Raw genomic sequence first — 15,982 nt, forward strand, 5'->3', positions numbered from 1 at the left:
TTTTAAAATATTTTAAAATTTAATATATTTCTCTTTATTTTTATTTATTTATTTATTTTTTTTAATAATTAATTCTCACATGAAAATGATTGCGTACGCGCATTTACTTCTTTAATAATTGCACAGCGTAACATTACAGTTTAATTTATCGTATGTTATTTAATATTTCACTTATATACTTTTTCATGCATATATACATATATACGTGTGTATGTGTCCGTCTGTCATACATATTCATATATACAAGTTAAGTGTTGTTTGCGATAAAGTCTCACGCACCACGTCCACGTCCACAACACAACAATTGCGGACACAAGCTCAAGCTCAACTAAACGCCGCACGACAGATTCTTTTCGCTTTTATTGTGATTGTTTTTTGCATTTTACGTCTCTTATATGCTCTCTATTTCGCCTCTTTCGCTCTTTTAAAAAATTCATTTTCATTTATGTATTTTACCCAGTGGATTATAGCGCTATTAAGTACATGGCATAATATTTTCTTTCTCTCATATAAAAAAAAATCTATATAATATATCATAAATGATTTGACGTTAATTAATGTTTTTTTTTTTTTTTTTTTTGTTACGTATGACGAAAAATACAATTTAGAAATGAAAACGGTTTAATAATTTCATTTTATTATGTTTGAGCATAACTGTTGTTTACTTGCAGTATCATTGCATTTTCATTACTCACACTATGCTGCTATCTTCGTCATTTGTTTAAAATGCTAAATTTTAAAGATTCTTAAGATGATTTTTTTGCCAACGCTAGCAAATTTAGTTCCCTCGTCATCATAATAATATTTTGTTTGAACTGAACCTAGAATAAGTGAGAGTAGAGAGACAGAGAGAGCGGGTATCGATGTAAGAATTTTGAATAAACAAAAAACATATGATTTTGACATTTAGGACGTAAGCTATATATCTTTGTTTGTTTACATAAAAAAAGGAAAGAAAGAACGACAAACTTAAAGGACAGTGCCTGAAAACAAATTATTCCCATCATTCTGCTTGCTGTAATGTGCTCTCTTGAATTTTTAGGATTTTCGATTTTTATAACCATAATCATTTTATCAAAACATTTGCAATAATCAGAAAGAAGTTGCGTTAGCACTATACGATATCTCTCTCTTCTGCGATTCAGCAAATCAAGAACAGATGATTTAGAGTGTTGAGTAAAAAAAGGTCAATGTGAAAAAATATATATAATACATTCTCGATTAGTTTCAAAATATAAATCAATTGAGGCCTGTCCTTGCTTCGAATTGAATTTACGAAACATTACGATATCGACTGCAAATTTGCCAAACCTATTTGAAGTACTTTTATGTTGGTTCGTATTAAAAACGTATCAAATTGATCAAAGGACATATCAACAATGCAACATAAACTGAATACGCAACCAATGCAATAATTCACAGGGAATGTTTTCTATGCGCATACTTTTTCGGCGGTCGCAAAGAGGTAGAGTGAAATGGAGAGAATGGAATCGCCTGACAGGTGTGCCCTCGATCGTTACCTGCTCTGCATTCAGCATCGACACCATACTCTACACCACTTGTTGTACAGGATATACCAAGTTAGCGCGGACGTGTGTAACACCTAGAAGGGCTTAAGACAGATCCATCGATTGAGAATCGAGCTAAGCCTGCCTATCCATCCGATGACTATCCATATAAATTTGTGTTCAAGTTACGGGTCGTAATTTTTGAGATATTTTGATGAAATTTGGTACCCTGATGTGCTTTGAGCCAAGGGCGAATGCTGTTAAAAGTGATTCGGATCGGTTCACTTTGTCGACCACTCCCCATATAATGCCCTATTCTGGAAAGTGATTATAAGAAAAAACTTTGCAAATTGGTGTGAAATTTTATGAACGCCCTCCCATATAACCGTTCCTGCGAAAATTGATACTTTATGTGGTAAAAAGGTTTAATTTCCACTAATTCATGGGCGCTTAAGAGCGAATTGATACCTTATTGAATTTGGATTGCATAGGTCTATTTTTTTAGAATCGCACTTATATAGGCGCGGTCATGAAACAGCAAACTCATATGTGGAGAGAAATTCTAACCTTCCAATATGCGGGCTTGCATCAAAATTGTGGCTTTGCATGAAAATGATGTGTACTTTTTGGTGTATTATTGCCAAAATGAGCGAAAGACTAAGCGAAGTGGCGTAGGGTGTGTGATGGTGGGCGTCGCCAGACTATAATGTTGTCACTTTTTTTTTCTAGATTATACATCATTCATTGCATTACTTTAAATATCCGCATTTATTAACCCCTAATCGGAAAATATATAAGGCCCGTGGTAAATTTAAGAAGCAGATCGATCAAAACATGTAATGATTCTACAAACAAAAAAAAAAGGTTTACTTTCCTGGTTTTGGTTAAGAAATGAAAAAGTGACTTTCCATGCGTACTTTATGTACAGTGTTACATTTAAGTCCTGGAATTCATTTGATTTACGATGCGCGGTTTAATTGCCGCGAAGTGAAAGAAAAAAATAAATCATGGAGCAAAGTTAGATAGGTCAAGCATTCATACAAATGTTAGAGATGTTGTTATGCTCTCTCATTTACTTTCCTTACGTTATAGGTGTCGTCTGAAAAAGAGATGAAACTTTTGTATTAAAATTACGATGGCTCAATTTGCATCATATCCTTGTTGGATGAACTTTATTGCTAATGATACGAGATATTAGCCTTTGACCCGTACTAAAGTTCAACAAAATGTAATTTCAACCGTGCATTCAGCTGGTGTGTTACACCAGTCAGTATACCACCGATCAAAAGAGAAAAGAAAAAAGAAGCAAAGACCTGAAATGTACACAAAAACAACCACTCAAGGTCTTAAGTTCTTTACGTATGTAGAACTAACTAAAGACGATAATAATGTTTCGTTGATGACACGTTTAAATAATTGGCGAAACAAGTTTCTTTTCTTTCTTATATGTGTATGTGCGTGTGCATGTATGTATTTATGCATATATATTCATAAATGTTTACAATCAAACACCATAAAAAGGACATATTATATAAGCGAACAATATGTAAACATACGTGTGTGCGTGTTGCGCTATGTAAAAATATTAAAATAAAGCAATAAATATTTTAAAAGTTTTTCTGGACTCTGTAAGAGAAAAAGAAAAAGAAGAAGAAGGTCTCTTTTGTATAATTGTTTATTTATTATTAATACCATAAAACTTGGAGTTAAACAAGTTAAACAAAAGTAACTTTCAAAGTTATCGGTTGCGTTATAACAGTGGTGATATAAGTAGAGACGCGGATGATCGAAGTGGACCTGGAAGACATATTTTATTTTTTCATTTCAAAAAAAGGCAACAACATTATAGTCGACCATTAAATACCCTACACCACACGGTATGTAATACAATTCTTATTTTTCCACGAAAGTATTGTTATGGGTCAATTTCCAACACCACATATTAAAACTTCGACTTTTCTGCTCTACAAAGGATCAATTTTCGTGAAAATCCTTATTAGGTTAGAATCCAAAAAATAGGCCGATATGGTCCAAATTTGGGATAGTTAATTTTTTTATATAAAATTGGTATTGTGATATAACTTCCATCATGAAGCATTGAAAATTATACCTTTTTGTCGTATGAACTTCAGTTTTCCTTATATGAGAGGAGGTTCAAAAATTGACACACCCTGTACAAAGTTTTCATGCTAATTTAGAATGTCAAAATACTACTTATTAGTCACTTTCGTAGAGAAATTTTGAAAATTGCTTCTTTTTTTTTGCAAATAAGGCATTATATGGGGAGTCGTCGAAAAAGTGAACCGATTTTGGCCATTTTCGATACCGTACGCCCTTGCGTCAAAATAGGCCGCAGCACCAAATTTCATCAAAATATGTTAAAAATCGCGTAGGTTTCTTGAACACAAATTTACGTGGATAGGTTTCAGACAGACAGACAAGCTTACAACGATTCAGAATCATAATCGAAAGTGAGTCTGTCTTAAGCCCTTCTGGGTGTTACATACGTCCGCACTAACTTCATATGCAATGTACCACAAGTGGTGTAGGATATAAAGATGACCAAAGTACACGGAAACACTCAATGCAAATTTCTCTGGATAAAACTTGAAGGTTACAAAACGAAGACTCTGAACCCCTTATTTGTGCGTACAATAATTATAGAATTGTACTGAAAATTCAGAGAATCTCGCAATCTCCAACTTATTTGAAATACATTATTTTCTTCGCGGTATGGCCATATGTATGTATATTATATATTAGTTAAATTAAACAATTTTATGATACAATGTGTTTAAACATTTCAAACAAAGAGAGTAACAGTGAAGGGATTTTCTTTTCTTCTTTTTTTACGATTACAATGTATGTGTATGTGTTTTATTAGGTTTAGTATTTATTTGAAAAAAAAAAAATAAAAAAAATAAAAAATGAATAAATAAATAAAGTAGAAGATATGGAATTTATATAGCGCATATGAAATCTTTCGTGCTGGCAATAATGCTCATCTCAAGCAGCTGTCTTCTTTTTATCAAAATTTACTGGATTAACAATATTACCAATTTTTTGTGCTCTGTTGCTGCTGTCTGTCAGTCCAAGCTTGCAATCAATTTTATGGAAATAACTGTAGAAAGGACAGTACTTAACTGACAATCACTACATATCTGCCTCTTAAGCAAGGACAACGGCATCAGCAATTGTTTCCAAAGATCATCTGCACTGGCGCCATAATTTATATAATGCAAAAAATCAACAAATAATATAAGTCATCACGCTACTGGATATATTGCTCTTATAGTCAACAATCCATTCATCTAAACAAAACAAAAAAAAATGAAAATATAAACAATAACGGTTTTAATACTTCCAATGTTTTTTTTTCATGTTTGAAAACAATTTTATATCTGCAAGATAAACATGACAGCGAGCGAGAATAGCTTGTTAAAATAAAATGTATGCAAACTCACTCTTAAATGAAATATACATGTATATTTGGAGCTAATATTCCTATGTGTACATTTGCCTATGCAGATATACACAAATAATTCTATGCAGGAGACATTCACAGGCCAGTTTCCTATATATATGCAAACATGTATACATGCATAAATATATATTTATCTATCATAGAAACATAAACTTATGCTTATAGATGTGCGAAAAGGCCTCTTTCTCAGAGATTTCCAACTTTTTTCATGATTTTAATAGAAGCAACAAGAATGAAATCAACATTAAAAATATACATCAGTTAAAGTACACATATCGAATAGATTTTGTGTTTTTGCCTTAAAGGGCAACGTGGTAAACATTACTCTTTTTTTTGTGTTTCATAAGTGGGGTTAAAGTGACGACATTAGAAAAGCAATACCTTGAGTGCAGTCAACACACGAAACAATATACATGTTGTTTATATGACGGAGGGCTTATAATCGAACACATACCACACGCAGCTATGTAAATTTAAAAAGCATAAATGCATACATTAATGTATAGCAACAGCCGACCAGCTTCAGGGCAAGTGCGGAAAAAGAGTCCATAAAAGAGGGTCGCTATAGTTTAATTTTGTTTGTATGTACGTAAATATGTGATGCGTTGTATATAGCTACTTAGCGCGTTTTTGTAAACACGTAGGTATGCAAAATGAAATAGTTATTGAAAAAATGCACTTAAAGACAACTACCGCACACGACATCTAATTGATCACTGCATCACATCACGGGCAACGAATGAGATTTGAATCGAGGAAAACATATATAAAGAACGACAAGTACGCGTTAGCGCAATAATAACAATCAGGGCTGCCATTTAGAAGGAAATAAATTACTCTTAACATTAATGTTATGTAGAGAATATGTTACATCTGTTAAGATGTTGATTACTGGCAGATTCCTGGATTGGAAATATTGTAAAAATCGTTTTGCAAGTGTCTTCAATATCACGCTTGCCTTCTTTCTTAACTCGTTAAACTGAAATGCATTAAAATAGTTCGTGCCTATGTTTGTCAAAACTCTTCGACTTCTCTTTTGCTCTCTCTCTCTCTCTCATCCTCTCATCCTCTCTTGCCCCATTACATCGGTAATATTAAAATTGTATTTGAGTATTTTAATGAATTGTACTAAAATGGCTAAGTGACGTGTGTATAGGAGACGTTTTAGTTTAATTATTATTGTTATTATCGTTGTGTTAAAAAAAAAAATCATCGAAATGATTCTTTTTTCTGAGCAAATATTTTTCGTAAGACTAAAAATCAAACAAGACACTTACAACGGTATTAAATGACAATTCACCCGAAATCAGCTGTTTTTTGTTTAGCTTATTCCTTACATTTTTTTATATAGAATTTTGAAAATTATTGATTTTTATCGTTGCGTCGGAAGTTCGTTCCTTTTTACAAACGCAACTCCTTCTTACACTTGCTGTTTTTTATATTACATTTAGTTTTGTGAAATCACGCTTCAGGAAGAAAAATGCAGACAGACCTCATTGAATTTGTTGCTCATCAGCTTATGCTATTATTATAATGATTTTCTCTCACTCTCATCAATTCACTCTCATTATAAGTTCACTCAATTTTTAGCTCAAACCAAGGGCTGTTTTGCAAGTCATGCGCAAAGCATGAGTTTCAATTTCAATTTGTTTCTTTATGTTAACAGTCGTTTCAGCAACAATAACATGTAATAAAATGCAACGTTTCGATTCTGTTAAAGTGAGAAATCGTGGCCCCGTTGTTGTTGTTTGTACCACTAGGGTTGATTAGGGATGAGGGACAAGTTTAAGGCACTTGTCACGCAACTTTTATCACTGTGTAACGATGGTGTAACCATTATCCCCTATATCACTTATGGTAGAGGGTTATATTAAGCTTGTGCGGTCGTATGTAACATGCAGAAGAGCTTACAGTGGACCTTACTTTTGTTAAACTTGTATCCGCCTGTTGTTTGTTCATGTTCAACGTACAAGTCGGAATTTTTAAGATATTTCGATTAAATTTGATACTCTGACACGTTTCGCTGCAAGGATGAAATCGACTGATAATGGGATGGATCGCGCGATTTCTTCGACCACTTCCTTCATAACGCCTCATTTGTATAAGTCATCATATGAAAAAAAACTGTAATTTTTGACATTAGAATAGTATTTCCGCAATCCGATATTTTGATCGCCTTGCCATATAAATGTTTCTGCCGAGATTGAATCATGATATAGTAAAGAGGTTCAAACTTCAATAAAATCTAACCCTATTTAATTTGAGCCACGTGAATGTATCTTCTCGATGCCATCCTTTTATATGCTGTAATGGTAAAATTTATAATATTTTATGGTAAAAATTGGACCTTAGGCAAATTTAGATTACATTAGTTGACATTTCCAGCATTCTCGAATATGAAGTCTATCATGAAAATAATATATAATTTTTGGTGTATTGTTAAGAGAGCGGGTGAATCAACGTATCACATGAAGTGACGGTGTAGGGTATCTAAGAGCCTAAGCCAGCCTTGCCCGACCATAGCATTCTCCGTTGGCCTAGTGTAAAAAAAATAAATAACATAAAAACCGAAGAAAGAACACACATTTACTCATCGATTTCATTGCTGTTGACTTTCATTGCTTCCCAGAGCGATCAGATCTATACAATAATTTCAATGGAATGCGATAATTAATAATAAGATTCAAAATGATTCAATTTCCTTAAAATTTTTAATGCTGAAGGATTTTCATAAGAAGTTAAAGTTCTAAGATTCGATAATAATAATAATAATAATAAGATTCGACTTGTTGTTGTTCTGCAATGGTCAATATTTTAAGAAATATATAAGAAAATGCCTACGAATTACTTTGATTAATAAATTTCATTGAATAAATCAACAACCCTTGCTACACACGTTGCCTGAAAAAATTCGATGGCTTCTAGGTGATCAGAAAAACCTGATCCCTTTGGTGATAAATGAACTTGTTGTAAAATGAATGAATGAGTTTTGAAGATCTTTCCCATAATCAAAAAGCGATTTAATTGCCAACAATTACGCAATTTTGTCACGCAGATTTCCGAGGCAACTTCACGATTAGAACAACAAATTTTGATCTACATCTATATGGTAAATTAGCGTAAGTCACAGACAAGCTCTTAAATACATTTAGATATATCGAAGCTATTCTTAGTGTGGAATAATTTAAATTCCGTTTATCATTAATACTTTATACACTCGTAAAGGAGCTCTGAAGACTCTCAAAAACTAACTACGTCAAAACAAAAAGTAAAACAGTGAAGTGTTGTGTATCAACTCCTTCCAAGACTTTCCCGTGGACTTTGGATTTCGAAGAAATTGTTCAACTATTGAAAAACTAAAATACTGTATCGTCTTCTCGCGAAACAGACTTACCACCAAGCTTACCTTCTTACATGTTCTCATGTAAACACAATATAGTCGATCATGACCCTAAATATTCTACCCTCTACGTCACTTCTTACAGCAATTCGTATAATTAGTTCTCAAAATAGGGTACGGGAAGCAGTATTCGGCACAACAAAAGTTAAAATTTCGATATGAAACGTTTCCACAAAAATATAGCTCAGGCCATTACGAGCGAAGCAATTTTTTTTGCCTTTCTATTTATATTCACCTTGGGAGTGCATTCTTGAAATTATGGAAAGGAATATATAAACAAACCTAACCACAATCATATAAGCAATTAGCAGGTGCCACATGCTGTGAAGAATTCCTCTATTCATGCGTACTCGGATTACTACTAAACATTGAATATATTTAAATAGGTTAAATCCCAAATTTCGTTAATATAGCCTGGCAATACAGCGACTTGCCCATCAACCTAACTCAAGAAATGATAATGAAGGACATTATATTCGGGCAAGGCCGCAATTATATACCCTACACCACTTTGCCTAATACAATTATTCACTCGTTTTGATAATAGTACTCCAAAAATGGCAAAGGCTTTCTCATGAAAGCCCGCATATTGAAGGATGCCTGAAACATGACGACGTGGCCCAAATTTAACGAACTTAATTTATTTCGTAAACGTTTTATTATTTACAACTTGATTTCCATATTACATACATTACTTCGTGTATTTCCCCGGTGACCTGGGTCTCTTCCTTGGAGAGTCTTCGAATATATCACGGGAGGACATCGTCTGCCTGCAGACTTCCTCACCAATGTAGTCAGCTACTCAGCAGGTCGAGTACACAACCAGTAGTTAAGGTAGTTAAGGTAGGTTGTAGTTAAGCAACCGATAGTGTTGTGCGATGGGTGCCTGGCGAGAGCTGGGTAGATTACTTCTTCTAGTACAATAAATCTAAGAGGGAGAGTAGTAGGTGTGTCTCCCCCGGAAGCAGGGAAAATCCAAAATGCAAGTATCAAATTATGAACATAATGAGACGTGCATACCGATAATTCTAAAGTATGCTAAGAACTATGGAATCCACGAAGATCGGGTTGCCCGCTCACAAAGTCACGAGTAACCTGCTTAGGCGGTTGATTGAACTGTGATTGGTACTGGGCAAGATCTTCCGGGAGGATGGTTGCACACGCACCATGTGAAAATCTCGGTGGAAGGTGGTATGCCTTCACTCATGCACGTTAACCAATGTATGAGGCCTGACAGCTGGGTGCAATCCTTCGGGAAGTGCTCGTGTTGACTGTGGCTATCCTCAAATGCGGGGGCATTAAATAATTAGAATTGTTTGGTATGCATCGCCCTGTCCAAAGAGAAAGGTTTGGATCATAGCTAGACTGTCATTCTGGTACGTAGTGCTTGGAATAGGCCCTCTCTCCTGCAGGGTGAGACGTGCCCAATTCAACTATAATTTATAACTGCCAATGGTTGCAGGGAACTCGTCTTATTATGGCTTCACGCCAGATGCACAGGTTAAACATATATATATACATATATACATATATATATATATATTCTGCGTGTGCGTTTGACTAGTATACTCGCCACTCGAAAGAGTTGATCCGTTAAATGTTTACAATAAATATTTTTATATTGTGTTGTTTTTGTCTTTTCTGTTTCCTTTCAGCGCGAGCGCAAGCAACGCAAACTCTATTTGGAAGAATGGGCGTTAGGTGATGATGATTTGGAAGGTACGCGAGGTTTTAGTGTTGCCGAGAAACTTAAATCATCGAAATTTGCCCAAACCGGGATGGTCCGCGAAATGAATGGCTCCGACTTAACCGTAGCGTAAGTTTTCAATTCAATTTTCAAAACAATAATAATTAATAATTTCAATAACTGAATTATGGTAATTAATCGGAGACCATAGCAAAATTTTTGATTTATATTATGTAATTTATATGTTTGATCTACGGTTAATTTGTTTGTTTTTTTTTCTTTTCGTTTTGCGTTCGTTTTTTGATGGATTGGTTTGCTTTCAGGTTCTTGCAACAATATGGTTTCAATATACCGCTATTGTTTCGCGAGAAGACGGGCTTGGGTATACGAATGCCGGATCCGAATGAGTTTACAGTGAATGATGTACGTTTATGTGTCGGGTCGCGGCGTATACTGGACGTAATGGATGTGAATACGCAAAAGAACCTGCAAATGACGATGAAAGAATGGCAACAGTATTATGATAGTCCGCAAAAGGATCGTTTACTTAACGTAATCTCATTAGAATTCTCTCATACACGTTTGGATACATATATACAAAGTCCCGATATTGTAAGACAAATTGATTGGGTCGATGTTGTTTGGCCGAAACGTTTGAAGGATGCTCAAAAAGAAGGCACAAACATTTTGGGTAACATGATGTACCCAAAAGTGCAAAAATATTGTTTAATGTCGGTAAAGAATTGCTACACCGATTTTCATATCGATTTCGGTGGTACTTCAGTTTGGTATCATATACTCAAAGGTAGCAAAGTTTTTTGGCTTATACCGCCTACCGAGAAAAATTTGCAACTCTATGAGAAATGGGTGCTCTCTGGTAAACAATCGGATATATTTTTTGGTGATACAGTGGAGAAGTGTGCACGAGTGTATCTGACGGCGGGGAATACGTTCTTTATACCAACCGGTTGGATTCATGCTGTTTATACACCGACAGATTCCCTAGTATTTGGCGGTAATTTTTTGCATTCCTTCGGCATTGTTAAACAATTGAAAACCGCTCTAGTTGAGGACGCAACTAAGGTGCCGCAAAAATTTCGTTATCCCTTCTTTACCGAAATGTTATGGTACGTTTTAGCCCGCTACGTTTACGTTTTGCTCGGTCATTCGCATTTGGATAGCGAAACTTCGCTAAATGAAAATGAGATATGTTCACGCCCGCACATACACTTAACTCATTATGAGTTGTTCGGTTTAAAAGAAATTGTTATGTATTTGTACGATTTACCCCCGCATAAAAAATGTGTTCCCGAATTAGTTCGAGATCCGGTGGCATTAATAAAAGACGTGCGCACATTAGTCGAACGCCATTGTAAAGATAAGCCCGAGTTGGCGATAACGGGAGAATCAGTTTTAAAGCCGCCTGGCGAAATGCATCCGCAATTTCAGTTATACGATCGGGTGCGGGTGAAACAAGAAATCAAACAGGAAATCGCTCGGAAAAATGCAGAGATTATAAGAGAGCAGCAGCAATTGGAAGCTGCGCAAGCCGCTGCAGCAGCCGTATCTACTACGAATTCTAGTCCGAACTCGGTGATCCGCGAAACTAGTACAGTGACGACTAATGAGAATGGAATAATAAGTGCTATCAAAAAGGAGCCAACTCAAAATGGAACACCCCCCCAAACAGGTTCGACTTCTTCCAAATAGTTGAAAGGGATGTTGATTTTAATTTTTTCAATTTCAGAACCGGTTACGTTTGTCTCACCGCCTGACAGTATGAAATATCGTCCCCCCAAAAAAATGCATTTAGCTAATGCTGTAGCCGCTGCTGCAAACAGCAACAATACGGTTAGTGTAATAGCTTCTTGCTCTTCGAATAATACGTCGGCACAATCAAATCAAAACTTGTCACCAATACAAACACAAACACAAACTTCAGGCGGCAATGTAAACCCAGCGATAGATAATTGTCATTCCCCGATTGAGTCATCCAAACTATCGCCAAATGTTACTGGATTAGGGCAGCCGCGTAGGCGCCGCACACGATGCAAAAATTGTGCGGCTTGTCAACGTTCGGATTGTGGTGAGTGCAGTTTTTGCTTGGATATGGTTAAATTTGGCGGACCAGGACGAGCTAAACAGACATGCATGATGCGTCAATGTTTATCGCCAATGTTGCCGGTGACGGCTCAGTGCGTTTTCTGTCATTTGGATGGATGGCGTCAAACTCCCGTTTCACCTCAAACGAAACAATTGGCCTCATTGGATGGACCGTCATCTCTAATGGAATGTTCGGTATGCTATGAAATTGCCCATCCAGACTGCGCTTTGTCGGCCTTGGATGGTACTGAAGATGCTGCCGAAGCTAAAGGAATTGTCAATGAAGATTTACCTAACAGTTGGGAGTGTCCGAGCTGTTGTCGCTCCGGAAAGAATAATGATTATAAAGTATGTACGAAGAGTAAAAAAAAAAAACTTAATTTCACCATTTTTTTTATTTATTACTTTTTTCCAGCCAAGACATTTTCGCGCCCGTCAGAAATCATCAGAAGTAAGGCGTACTTCCGTAGGCGGAGCCAACATTACCACGGGTGAACATTCGGACTCGCATCTACATGCAAATGTTAGCCAGTACAACGATTTCGTTTTTACCAGTGAATCAGAAATGGAAGCAAGTGGCGCAAATGTCACTAATTGGAAGCACAACTTAAAACGACACTTGCCAGTTGAAGTGAAAACCGAACGCAGCTACGATACACCGTCGCCGGGTAATTTACCCACAGTAACAGAAAAAACAAAGCGACGAAAAAGCGATGACGGTCTTAGTATGTGCAGCAGTATGCAAGATAGCATAGATGCAAGTGCATCGGTCGATTGTACTACCGGTGGTAGCTGTGGACAAGTAGGTCGTAAGAAAAATTCGATACGGTCGCAATTGGCTCAACAAATGCTTAATTCATCGACGCGTGTGCTCAAAAAACCGCAATATGTGGTAAGACCGTCAGCTCATATGGGATACAATGGCAATGGTACCACGCATGCCACTACCAATTTAGCTTTGGATCCAACTTTATTGAAAATTATATTTCGCTACCTGCCTCAAGAAACTTTGGTGGCTTGTTGCTCTGTGTGCAAAGTGTGGTCAAACGTGTCCGTAGATCCTGATTTATGGAAAACTATGAATTGCTCAGAAATGAAGTTGTCAGCTTCCCTGCTGACTGCGATTGTAAGAAGACAACCGGAACATCTTATTCTAGATTGGACTCAGATTGCTAAGCGTCAATTGGCCTGGGTAATTGCCCGTTTACCGGCTTTGAAGAATCTCTCATTGCAAAACTGCCCAATACAAGCGGTACTTGCTTTACACACCTGCCTATGTCCGCCGTTACAAATATTAGATATGAGTTTCGTTCGCGGTCTGAACGATGCAGCTATACGTGATGTACTTTCACCACCAAAAGATTCACGACCCGGTTTAACCGACTCAAAGACCCGTTTACGTGATTTAAAGACATTGAAAATAGCCGGCACCGATATATCGGATGTGGCATTGCGTTATGTAACGCAATTTCTGCCACATCTAATACACTTGGACGTGTCATCTTGTCAGCGTATCACTGATGCCGGTGTAGCACAAATTGGAACGTCGTCAACTGCCATTGCCAATCTAGTTGAATTAAATTTGAGTGCATGCCGTTTAGTGTCCGAATTATCGCTGGAGCACTTGGCCAAATGTGAGCAACTTATATGGCTTGACTTACGGCATGTACCGCAAGTCTCAACGCAGGCCGTTATTAAATTTGCGGCTAAATCAAAACACGATCTATGTGTTAAGGACATTAAATTGGTGGAAAAAAGACGTTTACCGCAATCAAACTCACCGGGAGCTAGCATCAGTTTATCGTCATCATCGGCAACGCATTGTTCAGCAGCTGGCTCAGTTAATAACTGGAACGATTAAATCAAAACAAATTACGAGTTGTTATTGAACGAAATAAGCCGTAGTAGACAAATTAAAAAAAAAAAAAAGCATTTATTGTGAAAAAAAGGGGTCCGTTTCTTGTTTAGAAATAACCAAAGATCTTTTAAATTTAAAGAAATTCTAAACTTTATTGTGACATATAATTAATTAATTCAAAATTTAATTATGATATTATACAAGCATTCCCAACGCGATCTATTTTACAAAATCTAATGAAATGAATAATAAAAAAAACACACACACACATTTACATTTACTTGCGTAGGTAGTTTTAACTTAGCGATAATTAATTTTAACTGTCTTCGTGTACTCAAGCACTTTCCTTTCTTCCTTCCATACTTAAGTCTCTTCCTATGACAAATTAAATTAAAAATTTTCTTCAATTATAATATATTATACAATATACCATTAAGCATTCATTTTAATATATTGTACATACAAGCATATATAATAATAGAAATTATAAATAATAATGCAAAAATTTCGCATTGCTTCATTCGCAATAATAATTAGATACAAACAAGCATATATATATATATATATATATATTGATGCTGCTAAGTAATACACAAACAAAAAAAAAAATTAATAATATTACTAATAATAATGTATCGACCTTTTATTTAAATCTGCAATAAAATTCCAATTGAAAAATGATATATTTTTCAATTCAGGGCAAGTGAAACTGAAATAGTATTAGAATAGTTTTGAATGTATGCCCACGTGGTACAAAATTCGTTGTACCGGGGTGAAACAGTCCTTGATCCATTTTTGCACATCTTTGGAGACCTGGTAATGTGCTCTGAACTAAGGCTAATCCTAGATTGCCTATACTGTAGACGTACGGATGGACGTAAGCAAATTTTTCATCGTTTTCATGTGTAACATTTTTTCCGGAAAATACCAGCAAAACAGTTTATAACTCCCTCTTAGGTTACCTAGCAACTTAACTTAATTATATCCCTAGCTTCGGCTGCAATTTTTTCCAAGTGAAGTCTATTAAAAATGCGATCTGTATACACTGAGCGATTGCTTGTAAACAACCGAGATTTACGTCGTTTAAACATCAATATCAATTGCAGTGAACTGTGTAACAAAAATAAAAAAACTATTGTAGTGCGATCGCATACCGTCATATGCATCCACTTTGAAGTGGAAGCAAACAGAAAAACAAAAAAAAAAAAAATTTTGCCGCACTTCGACTGGCTGAGTATCGCATTACGAAATGCTTACATGTTAGGGACCGTCTCTTGCCGAGACTTATTGGCATTATGAGAGACGGACAGACTTGGCGCTTATGAAGCCGAGCAGAATATGAAGACAACGTACTCCTCGTCCTAATTAATAATACTACAACTACAACTTTCCATTACTGCAACTCTCTGTTGCAGTAAACCTTTTAATTTCTTTACACTATCTATAGTTGAAATTTCGGGAAGATTGTATGTGATCGAAGGAGTTTACTACACCTATCCAATTGTAGTAGATGATCGAACAAAAAGAGAAAAAGTAACAAATTTTTAATCCACTATTGGTCCTGCCTTTCCTGTCAATGAACTTTTACTCTTAATAAGTAAAATTAGAAAGTATTACGTTTTTCTCGTAGAGAAACGTAACACACCAGGCACATTGTTTAATACCCTTTGAAGAAAATAGCGTTAAACATGTTCTTCACAAAATTGTTAAACTTTATTCGTGACCACACAATCGAACTGTGCAGCTAAATTTCCGAACAAAACTGAACTTCACTTCAACTGAAAGAATTTAGAACTACTTTTACTATTGACTAGGCTATCCATTTGCAAAAAAAATAGAAATTAGAAAAAAACAAGACAAGATTTTCCAAATCTTAAAACTAAAAAGTGTCCACCAGAAGAAATTAGAAAAAAACAAGACAAGATTTTCCAAATCAATTAGA

General features: G+C 35.6%; 1 protein-coding gene across 1 annotated transcript in view; it reads left to right on the forward strand.

The window, feature by feature from the left end:
• Positions 1 to 14,111, forward strand: part of LOC119639176 (jmjC domain-containing histone demethylation protein 1) — a 15,103-nt gene extending 992 nt beyond the window's left edge. The window contains exons 2-5 of the mRNA XM_038036437.1: positions 10,048 to 10,208; positions 10,403 to 11,769; positions 11,827 to 12,530; positions 12,598 to 14,111. Of these exons, the coding sequence (XP_037892365.1) occupies positions 10,048 to 10,208; positions 10,403 to 11,769; positions 11,827 to 12,530; positions 12,598 to 14,043 (3,678 nt within the window). The 3' untranslated portion in view covers positions 14,044 to 14,111. The remainder of the gene's footprint in view (positions 1 to 10,047; positions 10,209 to 10,402; positions 11,770 to 11,826; positions 12,531 to 12,597) is intronic.
• Positions 14,112 to 15,982: the final 1,871 nt, after the last annotated feature.

Source organism: Glossina fuscipes, unplaced genomic scaffold, assembly GCF_014805625.2.
Source record: "Glossina fuscipes isolate IAEA_lab_2018 unplaced genomic scaffold, Yale_Gfus_2 112, whole genome shotgun sequence".
NCBI classification, from domain to species: domain Eukaryota; kingdom Metazoa; phylum Arthropoda; class Insecta; order Diptera; family Glossinidae; genus Glossina; species Glossina fuscipes.